General features: G+C 40.2%; 1 protein-coding gene across 2 annotated transcripts in view; it reads left to right on the top strand.

The window, feature by feature from the left end:
• Positions 1-24,367, top strand: part of PLA2G4A (phospholipase A2 group IVA) — an 86,039-nt gene that overhangs the window by 44,329 nt on the left and 17,343 nt on the right. For both annotated transcript variants that reach the window (XM_055724565.1, XM_027811242.2), the window contains 7 exons: positions 2,023-2,060; positions 4,238-4,379; positions 12,331-12,467; positions 16,390-16,612; positions 18,042-18,156; positions 23,477-23,614; positions 23,921-24,013. In XM_055724565.1, the coding sequence (XP_055580540.1) occupies positions 2,023-2,060; positions 4,238-4,379; positions 12,331-12,467; positions 16,390-16,612; positions 18,042-18,156; positions 23,477-23,614; positions 23,921-24,013 (886 nt within the window). The remainder of the gene's footprint in view (positions 1-2,022; positions 2,061-4,237; positions 4,380-12,330; positions 12,468-16,389; positions 16,613-18,041; positions 18,157-23,476; positions 23,615-23,920; positions 24,014-24,367) is intronic.

The following is a 24,367-nucleotide window of genomic DNA, read 5'->3' as shown; positions in this document are numbered from 1 at the left end:
TCACATCTGGTTATCTTTATATGTATGTATATTGTGTGGATACTGTCTGCATTTCTGTTTTGGGCTATGGCTTATTATATGATCAGAGGTCTTGATTTGACTGCTCTGCTGTTCTCCATATGATATAACTTTAGAAGTGTGGTTACAGCAAATAACTGGTCAAGGCCTATTTACTGGAAACTGGAGAGTCTCATATATAAGATTCAGTGTTTGATTAGGCATAGCCTTAGGGCAGCTGGAATTTTGATACCCTCCTATTTTTTTCTTTTTTCTTTTTTTTTAAAGTTCCTGCATATTTATTTCTCTTTAAGTGCTTCTGTAACTCTTGGACTTCTGGAGTGTGGGCTGACTGCAGATGCTTGGTTCTGCTAGGCATGAGGTGAGGTAGTGAGAAAGAGCTGATGAATAAATTTTGAAAACATAGTTTACAAAGCTCATGCCAATAATATAAGGCCTCATCACATTACAGATATGCTTTAACTTCTCATCAGCACTCAGCAAAACTGGTAGAGAACATAGGGGGCAAAAAAGTGAAAAAAGCCAAATACACTTTGAAATTTTCAAGCAAATAGTAAGGGAACATCAAGTCAGGTTGAGCCTTGTATAGACAATTTTATACACAACCTGTATTCCTGAGATTTCTGAGGCAGTCTGTATATGGTATAGAAAGTGGCATGCTATTCCCCCATTGGAACATTTCAATTCAAGGCTTTATTTAATACTGTGTGTGTACTTTTTTTCAACCATTGGATCACTGCATGGTTTCTGAAGTGCTTTCTAAATTAGTAATATCAGGTGCTGGAATAATGTAATTGCAACCCTGTCTTTGAAGTATTTCCGTAAATTGCTCTTCACTCTGTTTCTTCATGTTCTCTCTTTGTTATTTCTTTGCCTTTTCTTTCTGCCACCACCCTGTTAATATGCTGCCTCATTTACAATTCCCATTTCAGAGGGCAGGAGTGGAGTGCCAGGTCTTACCTGGCCCGTCAGCAGGTATGCAAGATGTGGGAGGCCAGAGGCAGCTTTGGGCTTCTGTATCCTTAAGTACTCTGTATGTGTCAAGCAGATATTCAGTCTGAGGTGTCCTAGCTCTGTCTGTAGTGCTCACATACCGCAAACGGGGAAGATAATCCGTCTATAGCTAGAGGCAGAGTGAAACAAGACACTGCTGAGTGTTACGGTCCTACAGGGCTGTACCAGTGTGTCAATGGCCATAGCATGTGAGGGAGCTCGGGGAGGTGAAAATGCTTGTCCATTCTGTCTCAGTTCTAGCAACCTCATACTCTTGGATTTTGCCTAACATGCAATTTGTGCATTAACCACCATTTTTTAACCTCTTGCCTGCAGGCAACCCCTTTTCAGTGCTCTATGAAAGGCAGAGGAGACCAGCCTGTAGCTTATGGGTCAGGTAGTTCTATGTGTCTAAGTGAAATCATTATGTAGTGACATTTATTAATTTACTTGCATCTTTCAGAAACTTGTAAACCATCACTCTTCCATGAATTGATAATTTAAGCATATTTAACGGTGGAAAGCGCTTGGTGGCTCTTGTGGGACACAGAGCAGTCATTCCTTTACAAGTCTTTTTTTCAGATACAAGTTGAGCATGAAGTTTACTCAGTGAACTGGGAAGCAAGTGGCAGATAGACTGTGGCTGGCAGTAGAAACAAAAGGTCATAAGTGTATGAAGACAATTTGATCCCTTCAGGCCAAAGATGAATAGCACTGTAAAACAGTGATTGTCAGTGGAAGAAAGCCAAGACCATGGGATCTGATGAATGAAAGTCAGGACCTAGCAGCACCTAGCAGCATTTTCAGTGAAAGTGGTGTATTTTAGAATCACATTGTATGCTTTTAAAAAAATATATTCCGTAGAAACTCATTCATGAATTTCAGAAATATCCTCCTTTTTAAAAAAAAATACTTGAACTATTGCCATCAGATATTTTTTTTGTTTGAGGTGTGCTTGTGGGTTTTTCCCTCTGTAAGTGGTGTAACCATATTTAAATACTTCTTGTTTAGGTCACAGAAATGACTTTAGAATTGTCTCTTGAAGTATGGTAAGTATCCCTTTTTTTTAAAAAAAAAGTTGGAAAATGTATTAGCAGCAAAGGTATTTTTTATTTTACTCTGTTTGTTAGAATTTTCTTAAAAACATCTCAGGTAAAGTACAAATATTCCTTGTTCTAACATAGAAATACCAAGTACTGAAAAGTCAGGGAATTGTAAAATTGAGGGTTATTTTCACATTGTAATTCTATCATGGACTTAAGCACCATTACTTGGACTAAAGGTGTGCCCTTACCAAATGTTTGCTGGGACAAGGCCATCATGTATGAGTTTATCTTCCTGGTTCACGTTAAGTGTTTTCCTTTTCAAGGGCCTTTTCTCTGATAAACTCATAGACATCAGGTCCAGCTGTTATCCTCATTATTTTACCTTCTGCGGTAACTTTGCATCTCATGTTAACTTCCAGCATATATGGATGCTCGTTACAAAGCTGCCCCTGAAATGTATTTGAACGTTAATACAATGCAGTGCTGAAGTCAAAGGTGGAGGATCTCAGGTTTTCACCATGTGTAAAGCTAAGCGGTTTCCTACCTTTGTTTTTTTTCTCTCCTCTCTGTCTTTCTCCCTCTTTCTTAGCCTATCTAGGCGAAAGACCAAAAATTACTTTGAAGTATTATCAGAAAAATGTCTTTTAAGTCTAAAAATGAGTAACTGAGAACAAGGCATTTAATGGGTCTTTTTCTGTCTGTAACTATAAGTAGCATTGCTGAGCACTGTAACTGCAAATGTAGAACTCTTTCATAATGACTCTGGAGGCTGACAAATATCCCCCCGGGATAATTTCTGCTCATCGCTTTGTACTAGTAAAGATGCATATTTGGGTGGTCCTTGAGACCACCCCTAAGTCTTCCAGGGCTCGTACATTACAAGTATTTCATATCTTTGAGATTAAATGAACTGAAGGTGCTTGGCTATGTCTTGTTGCTCTTAGGCAGTAGGCTTTGAAATATGTTAAACAAAAGGATCTGATCAAGTTCTGCTCTGTTATTCTTGAATGGCCACGTGGATTTTGGATTCTGCGTGGACCTCTTGTTCACGGTGTCATATATACCTTCATGGAACATTACTTGTAGGTCATCTTTTCCCCCCTTTTACTTAATCCCATTATTATTTTACATAATAGTTTTTTGAAAACCCGAGGAATTACTATCTGTGCTTAAATAGATCCATTTCACCATTTATTTTTTCATAAAGGACTCTTAAAAATGCTGCTTTGCAACTAACGTGTCAAAGCATTCACAAATATTTTGTGAATCACAATCACAAATAACTCATTTTTGTAAATATGGAAATTTCAATGATGCAGATACTGGAACGAGCTTGTACACTCTTCTTGCTGCTCTCTGCTAGAGGCAGTGCTGCTGGAAACTACTATAGTTCAAACGCTTTGAATGACGTACAGGCTCGGTGAGTTAACTAGTCCAAAAGAGATGACAGTTCAAATTGTTTGTCTCATATCCATGAGATGAGAAGTGGGAGCTGAAATTGTAGCTTTTATTTAAGTACAGTATTGAGGTCTTTATGCAACCTTGTGTACTTTTTGATCAGAGGATGTGGGGGAAGAAGCTAGAGAAAAAGATTTAGATGTTTTCCTGTGGCCAGCCAGTACCGTTTGTGCTGAGATCCGTATGGGTTTTGATCATAAGACTGAATGGATACGGAGTCAAAATTACCCTCTTCTCCCTTAACTTGAACCTGTAACTTAAGAACAGTGTATGTTAGTGAGAATGTAAGAAAATTTTTCATTGCAGGTCTTTGTTCAGTGGATAAGCAGAAAGTTCAAATTTATAGACTAAATTTATAATTGTATGTGAGTGGTGAACTCACTTGCTATATTTTAATTTAGAGGATTTTAAGACCATGTAATATAACACTAGAAGCTGTGTATTTTGTGATTGGTTTTCACTAGTATGTGAAGAATGAGGGTTCTGTATAAAATGCATGTCTTAAAGATGCAGTGTGCCATTGTTCCTTGCATCTGTCACTCCATGGAATCAGCAGATACAATGTTGCATGAACAATCATTATTTTATGTTATTTTATTTTATTTCATCTTATTTAAGTTAATGAGGAATTTACTCTTACTCCCGCTCATTTCCCTAGGTGGTATTTTTAATTCTCTTTTGAATTAAGCCTTTTGTTAAAGCCTGTCTGTTTTGCTACACAGCTCTTCGACTGATCTCCGGTTCAGCATGGCTCTGTGTGATGAGGAAAAGAAATTTCGGCAGCAGCGAAAAGATAATATCATGCACAGTATGAAAACATTTCTAGGAGAGGAAAACAGCAAGAACTTGACCACTTCCCGTGATGTAAGTTTGGAGAATTGACATCTAGATTAGTATCACCTTTGGAGTCCTGCATTTGTCTCTCAAAAGAATGAATGAGACATATGAGGTAGAAGGGTTCAATGTAAAGACCGGTGAAAGAACCAGTAAGATCTCTTTTTCCTCTATGTGCATACAGTATTTAGGCAGGAGAACAATTTTTCTTTGCTCTAAATTTATAGATTAAAGTTTAAGGAGACAAATTCCTGTGCCAAAATAAAGCTGCACTTAAATAAGATATGCCCAGTATGTGTAAGAGGACTATACTATATGCCATCATAGGATAGAAATCACAGCTTTTCATTTCCACTGGCGCCTGAACAAACTGCTGTGACTTTTATCGGGTTCTTTATTGTTTTAATCCTTAGCAGGCTGTGCCTAGTTTAAAATTGGGCAAAGGAGATAAATCCATGCTTTTCATTTTGCTCTGCTTTTGAATTCCATGCTGCTTTGAGGTGTTGCTTCTGAGTTGAGATCGTCATCTGAAAAATGCCTAAAGGGTGTGTGAAATACCTGCTGCAGAAGAAGCATGCGGTGGCTCTGGGCACGCGCTGAACTGCAGAATCTGCCCTTGCATGCTTGATATCCAGCCTGTGCTCTTTAAGTGGCCTTGGCTGTGTGGCCTTCATGTCTAAAAGATTAGGCAAGGAGTGAGATGTTTTAATGTTAAAGTCATCCTAGAAATTATTTTCTTTCTTTCCTTTCTTCTTTTCCTTTAGCCCATTTTATAGGATTAGGATGATGAAATTTATTGCTTAGAGAATGTGGGAAACTGCAGCTTTCATTGACTCGCTGGTGCTCAGTCAGAAAGTTAAGCCAGCAGATCTAGATGGACTGATTGTGGTTTGGGTCACATCAAAGTGAGGAAGGGTGCCAAACCCTGCTGATCTTTATGGTGATTTCATAAAACACAGCGTTATTTTGAGTTAATTAAGGGTAAACTTGGTACAGATCCACTTGTTTTGTAGTAGCTTTTCCATCCTCCTCTTTCTAACTTGCTTTTCCCCTCCCTTGTTATGCTTCTTTTCTTGTTCTTGTGGCAGGAAGACTGTGCCTGTGGGGTGTGCGTGTCAAGCAATGAACGTTCCTTTTGCGCATTTTTAGTATAAGCAAAATGTGACAGTCTTTTGTGAAACTGGAACCAACAATGAAGAATTACTTTTTAGTTTCTGTGAAGTTTTTTAAGCAGGTGGTAAATGTGTTACTGTTGTATACTTTTAAACCCTGTTGCATAATAAAATGTGCTTGTGTGAGCTTTCTGAAGAAGATGAAAGAATTTGACACGCATCGTACATATTTTATTTGTAGTGATATGAATTGTGCATATTGTGAAGGAACATTTTCAAGGTTTTTTAAATTTCGGTTCAGTTATTTTAATCTTAATGCATGCAAATCTTACCAGAACAGCTATTTGTGAGCGTGACATTGGTCTGACCTTCTGCAGCAGAGTATCTTTGTCAGAAAGGATGCAGATACTCTGCCAAGATCCAGTTAGAACTGGAGTGATAGTCAATGCCTGAAGTATCAGTTCTGTGCAGGTGGGATGTATGCATGAATTATTGTAAATGCTAGGTAGATTTCGTATTCTTTTTGACATCATCTTCCCTTCTTATTCCTCGCTGTCTCAAATACTGAAATTTTATCAGTTAAATTACATCTTCCAAGACCAGACAGTAATTTTTAATTGTAGGCTTATCAGCCCTAGGAAGGACTGAGGTAATGTGATCCTCCCCGGTTTTCATACGCCAAGTGTGTATTTCCAAGCTGACTTATCAGAATTTTTAGCTGCTTCGAGCGATGAGAAAAACCTTTTTGTCAAATTAAAATATAGTTTTGTCCTTTCAGCATGTCATTTTAACTTTTATTGCTACAGATGGAAGAAGCAGGAGGATTTATAGGATGTCTGTAGTCTTAACATAGCATCAGAAGTCAGGAGACATAATGAGCGTTCTTAGCTGCCTCCGAGTCATTGTTTAATCTTAAACAAGTCACTTACTCAAAGTTCACCTAAGTTTCTTCATCTGTGAATAGCAATATATGTGCCTTGCAGGAATGCTGTAAGACTGTAATACCAGTGAAGTAATTATACAACTCTGGATGGGGAAGTGAGTACTTCCAAATTTCCTTTATCTTGAGGCACATTCTGAAAACGCAGAGGATGAGATTTCTTGTACCTGTGGTTTTGCTCCATTTATTTTGTTAATTTTTGTTCCTTTAAACAATTTTCTAGAAACACTGTAATCAATTAAAGAAAGTGTCTTCTCTAAGACTGGATTTGAAGACAAAAAAACTAATAATCATCTCTGTACCTCATAGCAAACCACCACAGGTATTCTTGTCCAGATTTTGTGCACTATGTTTCCAGGGCATTTAGTTCAAAACATCTGCTCCACTCATTGCCAAAACAAGATTTAATAGATTTCAGGTTTTTTTGGGTTTTGGGTTTGGTTTTTTTTTTGCCAGATTACTGGAAAATATGATTGAGTGGCTGTGTCCAAAGCTTGTTTTTCTGAAAAAATATCTTCTTTCCCAAATCCTTTCCATTTTCGTGCCCAGTTTGGTGATTAAGCAGTCAGCACTTGAGATGAGGCGCCTATTGATTGAAGTGGAACTGTGTGGTGCTGAGTTTGTCCACATCGTACAGTGCCCCGTGGATCCTAGAAACAGTACAGATGTATTGACAAAACACTTCATTAGTGTTGTTAAATCCTGTTCAGTGGTGTTTGGTGATGTCTAAGCTAGTTTGTTCAAAGCTAGCTTCAGTCCCTCAGCACTGTGCCATGCAGACCAGCCATAGGAAAAAGAAATCCATGCTGGCATGGCCTTTTGGTTGTTCAAAGTGGGCTCAACCATATAGAATTGAGCATGGCATTGTGGCCAGGGATGGGAGCAACGGGCTTTTTTCTCCAGGACTTTCAAATCCAATTCACATTTTTGCCATTGACTCACCACATCACTTTCTTCTGAGTCACTCTACCCTTTTGATCTGAGTTTACTCATCTGCCTGAATGGGTTTGGTACCTCTGCCATGGTTTTACTGGTTATGCACAAAGGACTTGGGGTTCAGAGTGCCTGAGTGTGGAGTGTGTCAGCCCCAGCCTGGGTGCGTGGAGAAGTGTGCGTGCCTTGGGATCCTACCTAGTCTCCATTCTTTCCTGATTGTGAGATGGCTTCTTGGTTCTTTTCCCTTTGTACTCTGCAGCTACTCCCCGCTGCCCCTGCCCTGTTTATCCTAGAGGGCAGCTTGTAAGATGGGTTTATGTAACTTCAAATTTTACTGTTTTTTGCCCTTAAATGTGTTGGAAACCAGTTTTCAGCTAAAAAGCTGCTTTGACAAACCTAACTGCTTGGAAACGTACTCTACCTTACTCTGCAAAGCAGGAAAGGACTCAGGCTTCATCACCTGACTTATGCCTACAAGTCAGCTTGTATTCAGCTGGCTGAAATAAATGAATGTAAATGTCTAGTAGGTGCTTCTCTTCAGTTATTTTTTCATCATTTAAAAACTTCATTTGTTGTGGGAAGCTTAACTTAAGCTGCTGCTCTCTGCTCTAGAACTCTTTATTTGAATTTCATTTATAGAAATAAAGTAGTGATTGCAGCTCTTCATACTTTGCTATCAAGTGGAAATTAAGAGGTACTATACATCCCCCTACCTCTCAGTATACCCACCCTCCCCCAGTACAGGAACCTATGATTCCCAGAATGCCTGTGAAGATTAAGTGTACAGGAAGCATTTGCAGTCAGGATACCAGTGACTCTTCTTGACATTCTTTATTGATCCTCCTTCTGGATTTCTCTGGATCCTGAAGAAAACTCAGATTTTCCCTTGTGCTCATGCCACCTAACTGATGAATAGATTTGTTGAATAGTGGTGCTTTGGAAGTGTTCTTGCATACTTTTTCCAGGCTTGCACCTGCAGACCACTGTCTTCATCCTGTTTGGATTTGTCTGTGTAGGTTAATTAGGTAGTGGTTATAAAGAGCTTTCAAAGCCTAACGTACATGATTAAATTTGTGATTAGTAATACGGTTGTTCTGTACAAAGCAACTGCTCCGTTATTGGGGTGTTGGCTTAACAAAACAGGCATGTCCTAAATCATTACCTTTGTTTTGTCATTTTTTTGATAGATAGCTATCTCTGGAGGTGCATCATGAATGCTGATGCCAGTAAATACCTGTGGTTTCTATTACTAAAGCTTAACACTTATGAAGAAGATAATCAGATAATCTTACTGCATCAAGAATAAGCAGGTTTTGAGGAATGGAAGCCTCGAGAAATGTCTCAACTTACTTGGTCATTGTGCATGGTCATTTCCATGTGACTGCATTTTCAGTCTGCATGGAGTTGCGTTGCTTAGAGTGTGGAGTCTGCAGAAGGAAACTGAACTTCAGTAGTCATGTGATTCCTTTTCTTATAACTAATCCCATCTATTGGCACCTTGAATTATGTTTCAGTGAATTTTTTGACGACTTATCCATTTGATCAAACAGGGGCTTTCGGCACAACTGTGTAATTCCTTTTATGCTTGGTAACAACCAAGAGGTTGCTACCCTATCACCATGGAACAGTGGAAAATTCTTCTACATCTCAGAAACTGGGAACCAGATAGGACCTTTCCTTAGCCTAAAATACTTGATGATGGTAGCAAATGAATTTCTATTTTATTTTGTCTTCTTTTTAAATACTTGGGGAAATTATGTCGTGGAGGGGAACCACTTTGAAGGCAGGCTGGGAAGTAAGAAGGAAAGAAGTATAAAACCCCTGTACATCTATTTTCAATATGGTGTCATTTGTTATTGGGTCTGCTTTTGCTCCCTTCGCTATCTCTTGATAGGTGAGTAGGTGTATAGGTGCACCTATATTCTTCTTCTCTCTCCTGTAGTTTTTGCAAGGTAGTTGTAAATTTGAGACTGTCTTCATGCTATGTAGTAATATCAGATGTTTTTATTATAAAATGTGTTTTTAAACTCTTGGCCAAAATATTATTTGTCTCTCTTCTCTTTCTCAGTAGTAATTTTTACTGCTTTTGGCTCTGTTACAAAGATACAATTTGGATTAAAGCTGGTGTTTGGATTGTCTTAAAAATTTCTGTGGTCTTGTAACGAAATAGTTTATTTAATAACTGAATTCAATATCTTCTCTGGTTTGAATTATGGATAAATAAATTCTGAGTGTGTTTTCATTTAGAAATTTTGCTAAAAGCGATGATTTCTTCAAACAAGTTCTAATTCTTCAGATACCAGGGAAATAGAGTTCTAAGTAACAGGGCATCATGGGGCAGGTCCTTAGTAATGCTGAGACCTGACGTGGTTTATTCACCTAGTTGTAGACCTTTTGATTAGATTTCAAGGTCTGAAGCAGTGCCACAAATCTGCTTGAGTGAACTGAACCTGGAATTCTATACATTATTTCAGTAGGCAGGAAGCTAAGGAGGATCTTAATTACAGCATTTGACTATCTGTGTGTGTGTGTGTGTGTTTATATATATGTATTTTACTACTTGACCTGAAGAATCAGAAAAATCAGACATTACTTTTCTGTGCCTGTAAGGAACCTAGAATGGAGGAGTCTGCGCAGATATTGTGCGCTATTAGCAAACAGCAGTGAATAAAAAGTACGATAGAACAGAGTCATAGAGATACTGGTTAGAAGGGACCTCTGGAGGTTGGCTTGTCCTGGTGGTCTCTGGAAGGAAGGCTATTGCCAACACTCAGTTTACTGCCATCAGAGAAAATTAGGGGGATTCTGCCTAGCAAGTCCCAGAACAATCCAGAGTTTAGTGAGTTTCAGAGTCATAACTCTAATGTTCATTTCCCAGCCTTGGTCTGATCTGAACTCAGTTACTTTGGGAGGACTGCAGCCCAAGCAGCTCTCAGTGGCCACATTTGCCCCTGGTTCTGTTAGTGTACAGCAGGTGAGGTACAGCATTGATCAGCCCCTCCAGCATTTGCATTAGGAAATTGTCACCAAGGCTGCCTACAAACTTCCTCGATGGCTTACACAATGCTGACCTTTCAGTAGGGGATTAAAATCCCCACCCTGTGAGGACCACAGCCAGATGAGGAGACTTCTGGTTTTTAGAGAAAGTCTTACCCCACTTCATCCCCTTGGTTATCTGTCTGAATCAAACTGCCACAACATCCCTAGTGTTACTTTCTTTCAGATCTTGACCCAGAAGCTCCAAAAAGATGTGTCTCTGTTTGCATCCCGATATTTTCTGCAATCAAGGAGCTGCTTTCTTGTAGAGCACAGCCCCCTTGCACCCTTTTTCCCCCTCCTGTCTTCCCAGCCTCTACCCATCCATGGCATGGCATGGCCAGGCATGCGTGCTGTCCCACCACATCTGTGGTGTTCTGCTTGTATCATAGACTTGGTGACTGCACTTGAACTTCCAATTTTTTTTTTGTTTGATGTCTCTATGCATTAATATAGAGACATTTGAGGTAAGCCTCTGAACACTCCTCCTTTTGAGCAGAAACATGCAGGTCTCACTACGAACATTGTCCCATGCATTTGCAACATTTGCGCCCTTTGTTCACTTACCCTGTTGGTGAAGTTAGTGTGAAGTCTTCCTCATTAGCAAGTGTGTTCATGAAGGTGTTCCTCACTTTGTTGGTCAGCTGGATTCTTCATATTCGCATGGACCATCTTCATCAGCAAGCAAGGCTTCATGGTCAAGAAGCCAGGAGTCTCACTAGTGACACCACTTGAGCATGACAGCATCTTCTTGAGCCATTCCTCTTCTGGACTAGAAAGATCAAGTTCACAGGCTACAGTCTCAGCTGCCTGTGCCCCTCATTCTTGTTCCAAGAAAGGGCAAAGCACCTCTCATCTACCCAGGGTCTCCCTTGCTCGTATCACTGTTGCCCACAGGGATGAGCAGCAAGGAGTAGCATCTAGAAGACCAGGTGAGACTCAGCCATTTCTCCATGTCTTCATGCACTTGGAGTCTGGGCAAGCAGCAGACCCCCCTTAAACAATCAGTCTGACTGGCCGGTTGGCCTGGGTCCCATAGAAGAGGGAGTCGTCAGCTACTGTCATGTGTCATTTTATATCACTGTTTCTTATCCAGTAAACTGTGATAACCTGGTCCAAAATCCTCCCTGACAGCATTTGTTCCTCTTCTGTCACCAGGGCTCTGAACTGAGGTGAAGGGCTGCAGGTGGAAGGGGGGATTTCTCTCACTGCCAGAAGCAGCAAGCTTGCAGCTCCCCCTCTCCTGGGAATTCCTGCTTTCTTCTGCCCTTGTGTTGCATCAGTCACGTCTTCCTTCTTGCCTGCATGGGAATTGGGCACATTAGCTTCCCTTTATATCCCTGCATGCCGGGTGCTTTGTTACATGCCATCTGTTTGCACCTCCTGGTTGCTAATGGTCCCTAGGTAGAAGATAAATAGGAAGCTGGAAGGAAGCAAGTTTTCTACCTTGGCAGAACCTCTCATGCTGCCAGCTAGTTCCTGGCTTCCCTTGCTTGTGATCGGCTCTGCCCTCCTCCTGTGCTGCAGTCCAAAAGTAATCCTGCCATCCAGCTCTTTGTGAAGCAGAAGGGACTAAGTAAATGACATACAAATATTGTACATCACTCTTGGCCCAAGAGAACAGGTAAATTCATGGGTGGGATCACCCATGTTGCATTCTAACGTACTGTGTTTAAAAGTCGTATTTCAAAGCGCTTTATTAAAGTATTTTGCCATTCTCTTATACATGTGCCACTAAAAGACTGCAGATTACCTTCTTTTTGGCTTGTTAGAACTTCTATGCACAAGTTCGGGAAAGCACAGCTTTCTTCTCTGCTGTGAGGATCTCTGGATGGTGACCTATTAATTGCACAAGACTGGTATGTTTGGCCAGTGATCAGTGAACAATGTTTATTTACTACTTTTAAGTCTTTACCAGAATTGATGTGGTCATACGCTATTCTTCTCATCTACGCAGGTACCAGTGATAGCGATACTGGGTTCAGGAGGTGGATTTCGTGCCATGGTAGGGTTTGCTGGAGTCATGAAAGCACTTTATGAATCAGGAGTTTTAGACTGTGCGACTTACATTGCTGGTCTCTCAGGATCCACGTGGTAAGGTTTTTTTCTTTTGTTTTTCTTCAGTTTTTCTTCAGGAAGTTCAAGGATGAATTTTCATGAGAGTTAACTTACATCTAAGGTTATAATTCACAGCAAATTCTGTGTGTGCACTGTCAGTATGGAAAAGACATACAGAGACAGCTGTCTTGCAGCGTAGCGGGTCAGTGGAGCACGTCTGCGGGTGGAGGTGTTTCAGAATGCCTCAAAGGGTGAAGACAGCTCAGTCTCCAGGTGATCTTAGGAGCTTTGATAAGTAGGAATGGATGGAAAGAGGTGTTACACACACACCCCCATGTTTCTGTATGAACAGCCAATACTGTTTGTACTAGAACTGTGTAACTGATTCTTTCGTCTTGATACCAAAAAATTAAGAATTCAAGCTGTTGATATAAATCCAAAATATTTTTGTATTGTTTTGTTTTGCTGATGAAATGGAAAAAAAATAAATTATCATGATTTGAAGATAATGACTCATTCAACCCAAAATGGATTGTATGCTTTTGGGGGACTTTGAAGAGATTCTCAAAATCACTGAAAGATCTTTTGTTCCATTATAGACTGAGTAATCCCCTTCTTAGTGGATGGATTTACTGGGGATGTCTAGGACCTGTTCACTGATTCTTTCTTAGGAGATTTGAGCAGGTGTATTTCAGCTTGTAGGAAAGAAAGCTGACTGACTGCTATGCTGCAGGGCATCCTGCTATGGATTACCTTGTTATCACTCCTATTGTCACTGTTTAATTTAGAAATTACATTGTTTTTCAAAATAGTTTGTTAGTCAGATGGGAGTAAAGATCTTCAAAGATGTCTCAATTAGAATGCCCTTATCAGGTAGTTATGATGGCCTTCTGTCTGACTCGATAAATACTTCAGCCCATTAACAGGAACCACGTGAGCAGGAGAAAATCAGAGTGATGTCACTGTGTGAAAGGCACTGTCTGCACATTATGAGCTCAAGGGTTTGTAGGCAGCAGAGTGCTCTGAACCCCCAGTATTACGTGTCCCTCAACCACTCTTCTGAATGAAGGTGTTTCTCTTCTCCCTGCCCAGTGCTATGAACCTGCCGTCTTTTGTCTCCTTGGCTTCTATAAAAGTTGTCCCGAGTTACACTTATTACAAATGTTGAAACTATTTGTTTTCACATTTCTTAAAAGAAATGATGAAACACATTTCAAAGCAGTGTAATTTTCATCAGCCAAAGACATCTGACAAATTTAGCCCCAATTTCTTAACTGCTTGGACTCCTTCACACTACGTATTTTTTTCATTAAGTGCAAAGTTGCAGATTTGGTTTTAATGTCAGTGGATTGGGTTGCAGTAGAGGATGTTACATCTTAAGAAAATTTTGAAATTTTCAAGGGGGTATTGCAAATGTCACATAATACAATTTTATCATAATCGGTACCAGTCTGAATAGTGGAGCTGCATCTGGATCCAGTTTAGGGCCACCTAGTACAAGAAAGGCATTGACAAACTGGAGTCATTCCATCAGAGTACGACCAAGGCATTTAGGGGACTAGAGCACATGAGCAAGTAAGGCAGCTCGGTTTCTTTAGCCTTGAGGACTAGGCAAAGGTAGTGGTGAGGGGAGATCTTTCTGTTGTCTTCAGCTACCTAATGAGTAGCTGTAAAGAAAACAGTCGCTTTGGAGATGCACAGAGAAAGGGCAAGGAGTAATGGCCATAAGTTAACAGCAAGAGAAATTAGATTAGCTATTAGGAATTAGCTGTTTTGCAGTGAGAGTGGTCAGGCATTGGAACGTATTGCCCCATCCTTGCTTGGCTAGGCTGGATAAGGTGTCGTCCTCTCTCTGGATGACTCGGTGAGTGCTTACTGTGAAAGCAGCACTTGACTGAACAAAGCTCTGAGCAACCTGATCTGACTTTTAAGTTGGCTCTGCATTGAGCAGGAGTTTGGTATGGAGACCTTGGGGTTCCTACCAGTCTAATGCCAGTTGGGGTTAAACCGCAACAATTATGAGCTTATACGGATGTCTCCCTACTTCAAGAATAAGGGAGAAAGACTTTTGTTGGAATAGCTAAATATAAATGAGCAGGGAATCTGCCTGGGATTAGTTTTATCCCCTGGTTTAACCTCTAAGGAAACACATGAATTTTGGTTCCACACGTTCTGAGGAAATACTCTAACCCCAATGTTGCTAAACCTTCTGAAATAGGTGATGGTCTGTTCTATTCCTTGTGTGCTGGTTTTTTTTTCAATCATTTTTCACTTGTGTGAAGCTTGATTCCCCCCTCCCAAACTAGATAGAAAGCTTTCAGAATGCCAGAAGGTTTTGAAATGCTAGAAGTGTCTAGAAACTACAGTAAATTTCTTATTCATATTGGACTATAAAAGGTTGGCATCCCAGGAACCTGTTTTTTTTTTTATCACTAGTGATTGAGGGGGCAGATTTATCACTGTCTGCTGAGACATCTCAATGTACTTTTGTCAGATTTGTGAAAAGTGGATGGTATAATTTGGCTGGATGAAGAGCAGTTGAACAGTGCAACACAGTGTGAAAAAATTTCACTGTGTTTCTAGGCAATGGTATGTAGTCCGTATTCTGAAAAGATGTCAGTCAGATGTCCATGAGGTCTTTTTTTGGGGAAAACCCAGATGTGAATACTTAGTTGATCTAATGTAAACCTATAAAATCTGTACTAAAATAGCAAGATTATCTGAACTCTCTTGTTTGACGAATAAATTAATTGACACTTTGAAACTTTTTTTTCTATGCAGTCTATTACTTGGGAATAATGCTCTTTTCTTTTTCTAAAGGGTGGAGAATTGCTTTTCTGGAGGGAGAGGCAGGTTTTTGCTTGTTCACTCAGATGCATGCCTAACCTTGAAGCAGTGCATTTACCTCCCTGATGGTTTCTGTCATCTTGCTTCAACCTTGTACTGAATTCTTCATCCTGCATTTTCCTTTCTCTGCTCACATGGAAGCTTGCTGCTGAGTTTGTTCCACCCACAAGCTGACGTGCATGCTAAGCTTTAGAGACTGCACAAGGACTATGGAGCAAGTTCTTACATCAGGCATGTGGTGGGGTTCATCGCGCTGTCAAGTGAATTGGTGGGCAGTGGTCTCAGGGCCAGGCTCACACAGTGCATATCTCACTGCTGTGCAGAATTATGCCTGCCAGTGTGGTATGTTTACCTGAGCCAGCTAACTGAATAAATAACAATGAAATGAACATCTAGAAGATGGGAATGGCCTATCTTGAGTCTTCACTCATCGTGTTACTTAAGCCAACCAAGTGCAGGCCACAGTTGTCTGCATGTGTGCCTAAACTTTATTTTGAGTAAAAAAACCTTCAGTTTCCAGAGTTACTCAGTGACAAAATCAAGATTGCCCGATAGGCCTCTTCTCAGTCCTGCGAGTCAATTAAATCTCTGCACAGGTTGTAGTTACTGTGCTTCATCTTACTATGAAAACATCTAGATCCTGGAAAGCCAGCCATATACTAATATATTTTAGGAAATTTCGGATAGTGATAATGAACTGGAGAGTGAGAGAGAGACATCTTAGAGTGAAAGAACTGCACATGTATATATCTATGACCTCCAGTCTGCCAAATTTTTGTATGCTGTGACAACTTGAAAAACTTTTTTCAACTTATGAGGATTCTGTCCATTATCCCTTAAACATATAAATGAGGAACACTTTAATCTTCTACATCATACACATTATGAAAATGTATGTTGAGTTTTTGATTGTATGCTTACATCTAGAACAAATTGTTTGGCTTTCTGTGCCTTGAGAGAAAGGAAATGGCATTTTACTGTATAAATGGTGAATAAATTAACCTGATTTAATCAGTAATCGTATCAAATTATTTATGAGCTTATTGTACATTTCAGGCAGCTGACATTGAACCAGGCTTTGATAACTTACAGAGCCTGTTTTCCATTGCAGGTACATGTCAACTTTGTATTCGCACCCAGATTTTCCAGAAAAAGGACCAAAGGAGATTAATCAAGAGTTGATGAACTCCGTGAGTCACAACCCACTTCTGCTGCTCACTCCTCAGAAAGTCAAACGCTATATTGAAGCACTGTGGAATAAGAAAAGCTCAGGGCAGCCTGTCACCTTCACAGATATCTTTGGAATGCTGATAGGTGAAACACTTATCCATAATGTGAGTTCATCTTTTTATGGTTATTAGAGTTATGAAACTGTTGCGTAATAAACGCTGCTAATATTTTTTTGAAATGACCTTGGTAACATTTAACAAAAGCGTATTTAGTAATTGGGATATTTAAAGTTATAGCTGAAAAGATACTGGGTAAGAAACTTGTAAATGCTTTCCTTGCTCTGGGATGCTTCTGAATGGTACTCATTTCTTTAACAGCTAGGAAAACATCATGCATTCACGTGCAACAGAAATGAACTCAGTTGCTGGGTACCTGCAGCAAGCTCTTAACATTGTGTATTAAAATCACTTGCTCAAGCAATTTCAACAAAAAAATGACAATGTGGTGCAACCTCTTTATGCACATTTTGCTATAAGAAAAAGAGCATTTGTTTAACCAAATAGTAATTCCAAGGTAAAGATCCATATCTCTATTAATTATTGTTTTTCTGAGAAACGGGACAATAGGAGGGCTTCATACTGTTGTATTTAATTATTGAAAAATCCTAATTGACTGAATCAGGCACACAGACTTTAAGCTCAAATGAGTCAGGTGATTGGATCAGTCAGAACTTGGATTTGGTCTTGTGGTAGGATTGAAATGTGTTACTAAATTCAAAGACGTGTTTTTGTGTCTTTCATGAGCATACATTGCCATTAGGTTTTAAACGCTTTAAAGTACTGAGAAGCAGGCGACACAGCTTTTAGGAACTGTGATATATAGCATAGGTTTCTGATGATGAAGGAATGTTAATGATCATGTGAGGTTGGTTAGAAGTCACTGTTTACTAAGAGGTTAAACAAATGCACCAATGTTTAGCTTAAATCTGAACCTGATACAATCAGTGAAAAGTGGAAATAAAGATTTTGGTTACTCACAGATAACACATCTTAGCACTATTATGTCATAATGACTTTCAGTCTGTCTTGATTGCAGACTCCAGAATGGTTTCTGGGGGAGATGCAGATCCTTGGTTAGCAAATGTAAACCTCTTAATAGTCCATTTGCTTTTCTTAGTTATCTTTGCTGACTTTTCAGAAACAGCACAGATTGAAAAGCATTATATGATCATTATTGGCAGTTCTGCCTAAGAGTTTTTTCCTTGTTTTCATCTTTTACAGTAGCAGAGGGAAAGAACTTGCTTTGTCAAGCAATACTGTTTTCATTTTGGCCACGTTACTTTGGATTCTTTAACAGATGCTTCTGTCATTTTCCTATCATGTTTTCTCCCACTCCCTCCTTCCTGAACTGTGCAGATCAAAGACATTCAGGCAGAGTACTTCCTTTTACAAATTCTTCTGTTCTGTTTGTCTTAAGGAGCTGGGTTTGTCCATTTTCCTTCTCTTTGAGAATTTGAGAGAAATGAGTACTCTCCCAAATATCATCAGGCCTTTACAGGATCCATTTTGACATAATGTCTTCCTTTTCATGCAGAGAATGGACACCACTTTGAGCAACATGAAAGAGAAAATCAATAATGCTCAGTGTGCTCTCCCACTCTTTACATGTCTCCATGTCAAACCAGATGTCTCAGAGCTGATGTTTGCAGGTATGTTTCCAATCTGTATTGAGACACTTGTGAAAAGAAGAGAGCAGTGCATGGCTGACAAAAAAGCCTGGGTTTTTAATAATTCTGAGAATAATTGTATCCTGCAGCCTGGTACGCTTAGAAATTATTAGTCTTGCAGCAAGGATTAGGAAGGAATTTGCCATGATATGAAACATTCTTTGGGGCTTAACAAAATTTGCATTGTTACAAAATGAGTACTGGGAGATTTTAACTTACAAAAAGAATAGGAAGTTGTGATGTTGAAGGGTACATCAAACAGGCACATCATAAAGACAGTTCTGGTGGGTTTTAAAAAGTGATTGGGAAATGGACAGGGTTGTGTTCAGCAGCTTCTGGGAATCTGACAGTATAGAGGCTGATAACAAGGAGTTACGTAGGGATAAGTTAACCCATACTTAGGTAGGTGGATACACACTTGATTGGTGCAGTATTTGCACCAAGGTTACAGGGCTGTGGAGAACAGGCATCAAATGGATGTCTTCCTCATGGCATACCACGGAACTGAGCCTTCTCTTGGCTTTTAAGGTGCATCTTTTCCTGTCCATGGAAAGACAAACAGACTATTTTAGATTATTGGCCTTTATTTCTCCATCATTCTTGCAGTTTAGAGACATACTCTTGGACCATTTTGTAACAGTATTTAATTTTTTTTTACCTGAAAGTAAGTCTAACACTATAATAACAGCCTCTTTAGGTTTCTGTGAAATATTAAGTGGTGGCCAAGTTTTGTTCTCTATATGTTACCAAAAAAAAGATTCCCTACCAATGAAAAGAATACTGCTTATCCATGTAGTAACTAAGTACATTGCAGGAGTCAAGAGAAAAAGAAAGCTGGCGTTTCTCCAACAGCAGAAAGCTGCTTAACATTAGTATATCAAACAGGTAAAGGGAAATTTCTTCAATCACACAGAATTATTCCTCGTTTTTAAGAAGAGTGAAATTAGAATTGAACAAATTACACTACCTCTTTTTTACCTGTGGCACAGTGTAAAGTACTGTTGGTAACACCAAAGTGGCTTTTGCTTTTATTTATTCCATAGGTTTCAATCCCATCTAGTAGCCTCAATTCTGTGGGTCCAATTAATGCTAGATGCTGTACAAAGAAAAGGGTATATATGTATATATAGTCATATATTAAGTCTGAGAAGGGAAACACCAAGTGGCTTGCCCAGGGTTTATAAGTCAGACATTGTATCCACATTTCCTAAAAAGATTATTTGGAGAAGTTCCTGTTGTAACTTTGTTTGTAATTGAAAATGAGGTGGTAAATTAAGTCAAATTTTTCATGGGAGAATGCCTACTTTCTTCCTTAGGGAACTGAAACTTTTTTTTTTTTACAATAAAAGTGTTTTGGTTTTTCATGAGCTTCTGTTTTCTGAGAAATTTTGCTGGGTTACTTATTTACCATTTTACAAACAAAATTATGGTTAGTTAATAATGGCCTTCTCTAAGCAAGGCCAGAACACCTGAAGGCTGGTCTTAATTTCTCTAGCCTTACCAATTGGTCTAAAAAATGTATTGTGCCTGCCAGAGGTTCTTGGTTTTGCTTTTTTGAGAGTGTCATCTGTATCGATGTATAGGATGCTAGATCTTGATCATTTGTATTGTAAGCTTTTTTTTCCTCCTTTTAGAACTGAACAGCTCTTCTTGAAGTGAATTACATAGTAAACTGAGCAGAAATATTTACACTTTCTTATTTACTAGATTATAGATTTAGGTGAGGTCTTTCATGTTGTTTCAAGTTGACATGCATTAATTATATAAGATAACATTCCTTCCGTGATGGTGCAAGATTTCATGCAGCTGCTGATAGCTTTCATGCCTCGGGCTCTGCATGTTCTCCCTGCTGATGGCATTTCTGACCCAGGTGGTGCTGGCCATACCTGCATATTACTGCAGTAATATTTTAACTGAACATAATTACAGTGATTTAGTTAGATGACTTTTTTTATTATTATTTTTTAATTATGATAGCTTCTTTAATAATGAGAAATTACCTGAGAATACTGATATCCAGTGTTAAAGAGGGGAGTGGAATTTAATGTTTGGCTTTGGTATTGTGTGCTTCCATCCCCTAACAGCCTTGTTCACCACCATCGCTGCTGCTGCGGTGCCAGACCAGTCAAATTTTGGATTTTGGTGTTTTGCTCTTGAAAGTCATTATGGTAAACTGGTGGTTCGACCCTGGCTGAATACCAGGTGCTCACCACAATCACTCTATCACTCCTGTCTTCAACCAGACGGGAGAGAAAATATAACGAAAGCTCATGGGTTGAGATAAGGACAAGGAGATCAAACAGCAGTTACCATCCTGGGCAAAACAGTCTCTCCTTGGGAAATCAGTTTAATTTATTACCATTCAAATCAGAAAAACACCTTCCTCCCAGCCCTCCCTTCCTCCCAGACTTCATTCCCGATTTCTCTGCTTCCTCCCCCTGAGCAGTGCAGGGGGAGGGGGAATGGGGGTGACGGCCAGTTCATCACACGGTGTCTCTGCTGCTCCTTCCCCCTCACACTCTGCCCCTGCTCCAGCGTGGGGTCCCTCCCACAGGAGACTGTTCTCCATGAACTTCTCCAACGTGAGTCCCTCCCATGGGCTGCAGTTCTTCCAGAACTGCTCCAGCATGTGTCCCTTTCATGGGGTGCAGTCCTTCAGGAACGGACTGCTCTAGTGTGGGTCCCCCACAGGGCCACAAGTCCTGCCAGCAAACCTGCTCCAGCCTGGGCTCTCCTCTCCATGGGGCTACGGGTCCTGCCAGGAGCCTGCTCCAGTGTGGGCTTCTCATGGCTCACAGCCCCCTTTGGGCACCCACCTGCTCCAGCGTGGGCTTCCCACAGGTCACAGCCTCCTTTGGGCACCCACTTGCTCCTGCGTGGGGTCCTCCATGAGCTGCAGGTGGGGATCTGCCCCCCCATGGACCCCCATGGGCTGGGGGCACAGCCGGCCTCGCCGGGGGCTTCGCCACGGGCTGCCGGGGAATCTCTGCTCCGGCGCCTGGAGCCCCCCGGCCTCCCCCTGCCCCGAGCCGGGTGCCAGCGCTGCTGCTCTCACGTAGTCCCACTCCTCTCTTCCACTGCAGTTGTGTTGCACATATTTTGTTTTTTTCCCCTTCTTAATCCCCTCCCTCGAGGCGCTGCCACTGGCACAGAGGGGCTCGGCCTGGGCCAGCAGCGGGTCCGTCTGGGAGCCGGCTGGCATGGGCTCCACTGGGCACGGGGGAAGCTTCTGGCATCTTCTCTCAGAAACCGCCCCAGTAGCCCCCTGCTACCAAAACCTTGCCATGCAAATCCACTACATAAACGTATGTCGGTGAGGGGGTGAGAGTGTGTGTTGCTCCGTACCAGCAGGTGCGATGGAATTCCTTCTGGAGGCATGGCTGCCTTGAGGAGGACTCATGGCAGTCAGATCCCAGGCTCCAGGTTTCAGAGGGATCCGTCGGTTGGTGCTTGGTTAGCCACGTCCATCACACATGCTGCCTACGGTATGTGGTTTGATCTGCCCGCATGCAGCAAGGCTGGACTCTAAAGTGAGTCTGGTCTCTGTGTTGTAGTACAGTGGAGGCGTTTATGTGCCCCATCCTGAATCTGCCAAATGTTTAATGTTGGCGAATTACCACCTGTTTTTCCTCCTGAGAACAGGGAAAATCTGTTGCATTGTCAGCTGGTAAGCAGCAGTGTAGAGTTACGATCAAACTTACATCAGGGCCACATCCAAAATGCATTGAACACAGCTGAGAGGTTTGATTTTAGTACATTTCGGATTAAGTCACAGCCAAGAAACTAGCCCGATTTACTGGGATATAAACACTATATATTTCTCTTGGTATAGAGTTATTGTCTCTTGGGACATTCAAGTCCTGCTCATTTAAATGGCCACTGTCTCAAGAAATTTCTGGAATGGCAGAAGCTAATGCTGAAACCCTTTAATTTTAAGGCAGAAATCTTATTTCCCTATGCAGGATATGTGATTTAGAAATTATCTTCTTTAGATATAAGGCCTATCACTGATTAAATGAATTCTAATTATAAATCCAGTCTTCCCGTCAACACGTTTCTGAATACATATCTGCCAATTCCTGTTTATATATCTCAAGGGAAATACCATTAAATTCCTGGACTAGGTCTTCAAAGGAATTTCCTTCTGCTGCAGTAAATGTGAAGATTTGTGGGTGGTTTATTTGGAAAATAGGATGTTGTATTTGACTTAGCATAGATAAGCATTGCCCCATGAAACAAAACTCTCAGCAGTCATGATTAGATCATTCCTATCCAGGACAAGTGGTTAACCTTACACTCAACATTTCAACAGAAACACCGAGTATCTTGAGGAGTGGACACATCCTATGACTTGTGGGGATTTTTCAAAGCAGTTTCTTCTGCCTTCATATTTCAGAATTACCTCCAATTTGTTTACAGAAGCAATCACTACTAAAAATACGGAAGACAAAAGAGTTGAATGGGTGAAATACTAAAAATGTAGGGTATCCTTTGTTTGTCATTGCTCCCTTTGTGAAATTGTCTGATCTAAGCAAATCCACTTGTATCAAAGAAAATATTTCAAAGTCAGCTGAATCCATTTTCAAAAAAGGCATATATCATTACTGTTATACATCTACTAAGATCAGAAAATGCATTTGAACATTTTATTCCATATTTTTATTGAGCTCTGTATTCAATAAAATGGAACGTACTTTTAAAAATGTTAGGCATTGTTTGGTATTAGTAAGTTTCTCAACTGCCTCTCAGCTTTGCCTTTTCATACTGGATTTCACTAGAAATTTTAGGTTTTGGTGGAATTCAAATGCCTGTCCTAGAATGTTTCAAAACTTTTGTGATACTAGATGATTTTTCTGCTGCCTTTGTCACTGCTCTGTTTTTCGTAGGATGACAGTGAAAGAAAAGAAACTTGGAAACTTAGACCCACGTTGCATTTCATGTGACAGGGAGTCATACTGAAGCATGAGATGAAAACCAGATGCAATTTTGTTTTTCTCATTATGATCTCATTCGTGATTGCTTTATACTTCTGTTTCTGCAACCTCATTTTTTCAAAAGTTTGTTGTGATAACAGAGGAGAATGAGAATTCCTTCTCTGCTGAGACATTAGTTTGTCTCATTTGAAATCAAAATTTTGACTTCATCACAACCTAAGAAGTATTCCTGTTGGTTATTTAACTTCCATTTTAACTCAAATTTCTTTACTCGGACAGAGGTTTCATTCATTTATGTATTTTCATCCTCTGTTTCTATTCAGGCTGAGATTGCTAAATAAAGCACAATTTTGTTTCTTATTTTGCAGACTGGGTGGAATTCAGTCCATATGAGATTGGTATGGCAAAGTATGGCACTTTTATGTCTCCTGATTTGTTTGGAAGCAAATTTTTTATGGGGACAGTGGTGAAGAAGTATAGTGAAAATCCCTTGCATTTCTTGATGGGTGAGTATGTGACAGAAGGAGACTTTAAAATAAGACTAATTTCAGCAGTTCATGGGGAAGGGCTTTTAAATGCAGTCACACAGAGTGTGAGACAAGAAGTAGAGTTCTCAGTTTGTTGGAAGACATCCATTTGAAGGATTTTGCAGACATGGGCTGGCATTCCCTTTTCTATTGTTTCTGGTATGTACATCTGACTTGGCATGTTCCAAAATCAGGGTTGTGTTCAGAGAGCAAGCAACTACTTGTATATGGGTTTTTTTTTCCCTTCTACCAGCCAGCATTCATTGTTTATTTTTTCCCTTTCAGGTGTCTGGGGCAGTGCATTTTCTATATTATTTAACAGAGTACTTGGCGTCTCCAATTCTCAAAATAAAGGTCCCACCATGGAAGAAGAATTAGGTAACATTAGTAAATAATGCTTCTGCTACGCAAAACAATTACTAGCAAGGTTTAGTGTGCTCTCACTCTGTGGAAGGATGGCAGTCTGCTGGTAGTTATTTTAAGAATGTGGAATTCAAGTAACTTTAATTGCTGCCATTGCTAGATTCTAATGAGGTCAGTGAAAGAGGGTCAGTAATTTTCTTTCGTTCCCTTTTGTTTCTGATCAGAGGCACTGAAAGTCACATGCATATATCCCAACTATTTTCATGAAATTAACCCAACTCCCTTTTTAATGTTACGCTAGTTTTTGGAGATCAGAAGCTGACAAATACTTGATAGTTATTTGCATATTCTCTTGACACTGCACTGTAT

This window comes from Falco cherrug, chromosome 12 (genome assembly GCF_023634085.1).
Source record: "Falco cherrug isolate bFalChe1 chromosome 12, bFalChe1.pri, whole genome shotgun sequence".
Classification (NCBI taxonomy): Eukaryota; Metazoa; Chordata; class Aves; order Falconiformes; family Falconidae; genus Falco; species Falco cherrug.
Note: the sequence above shows the minus strand (reverse complement) of the source record. Positions and strands in the feature narration are given on the sequence as shown.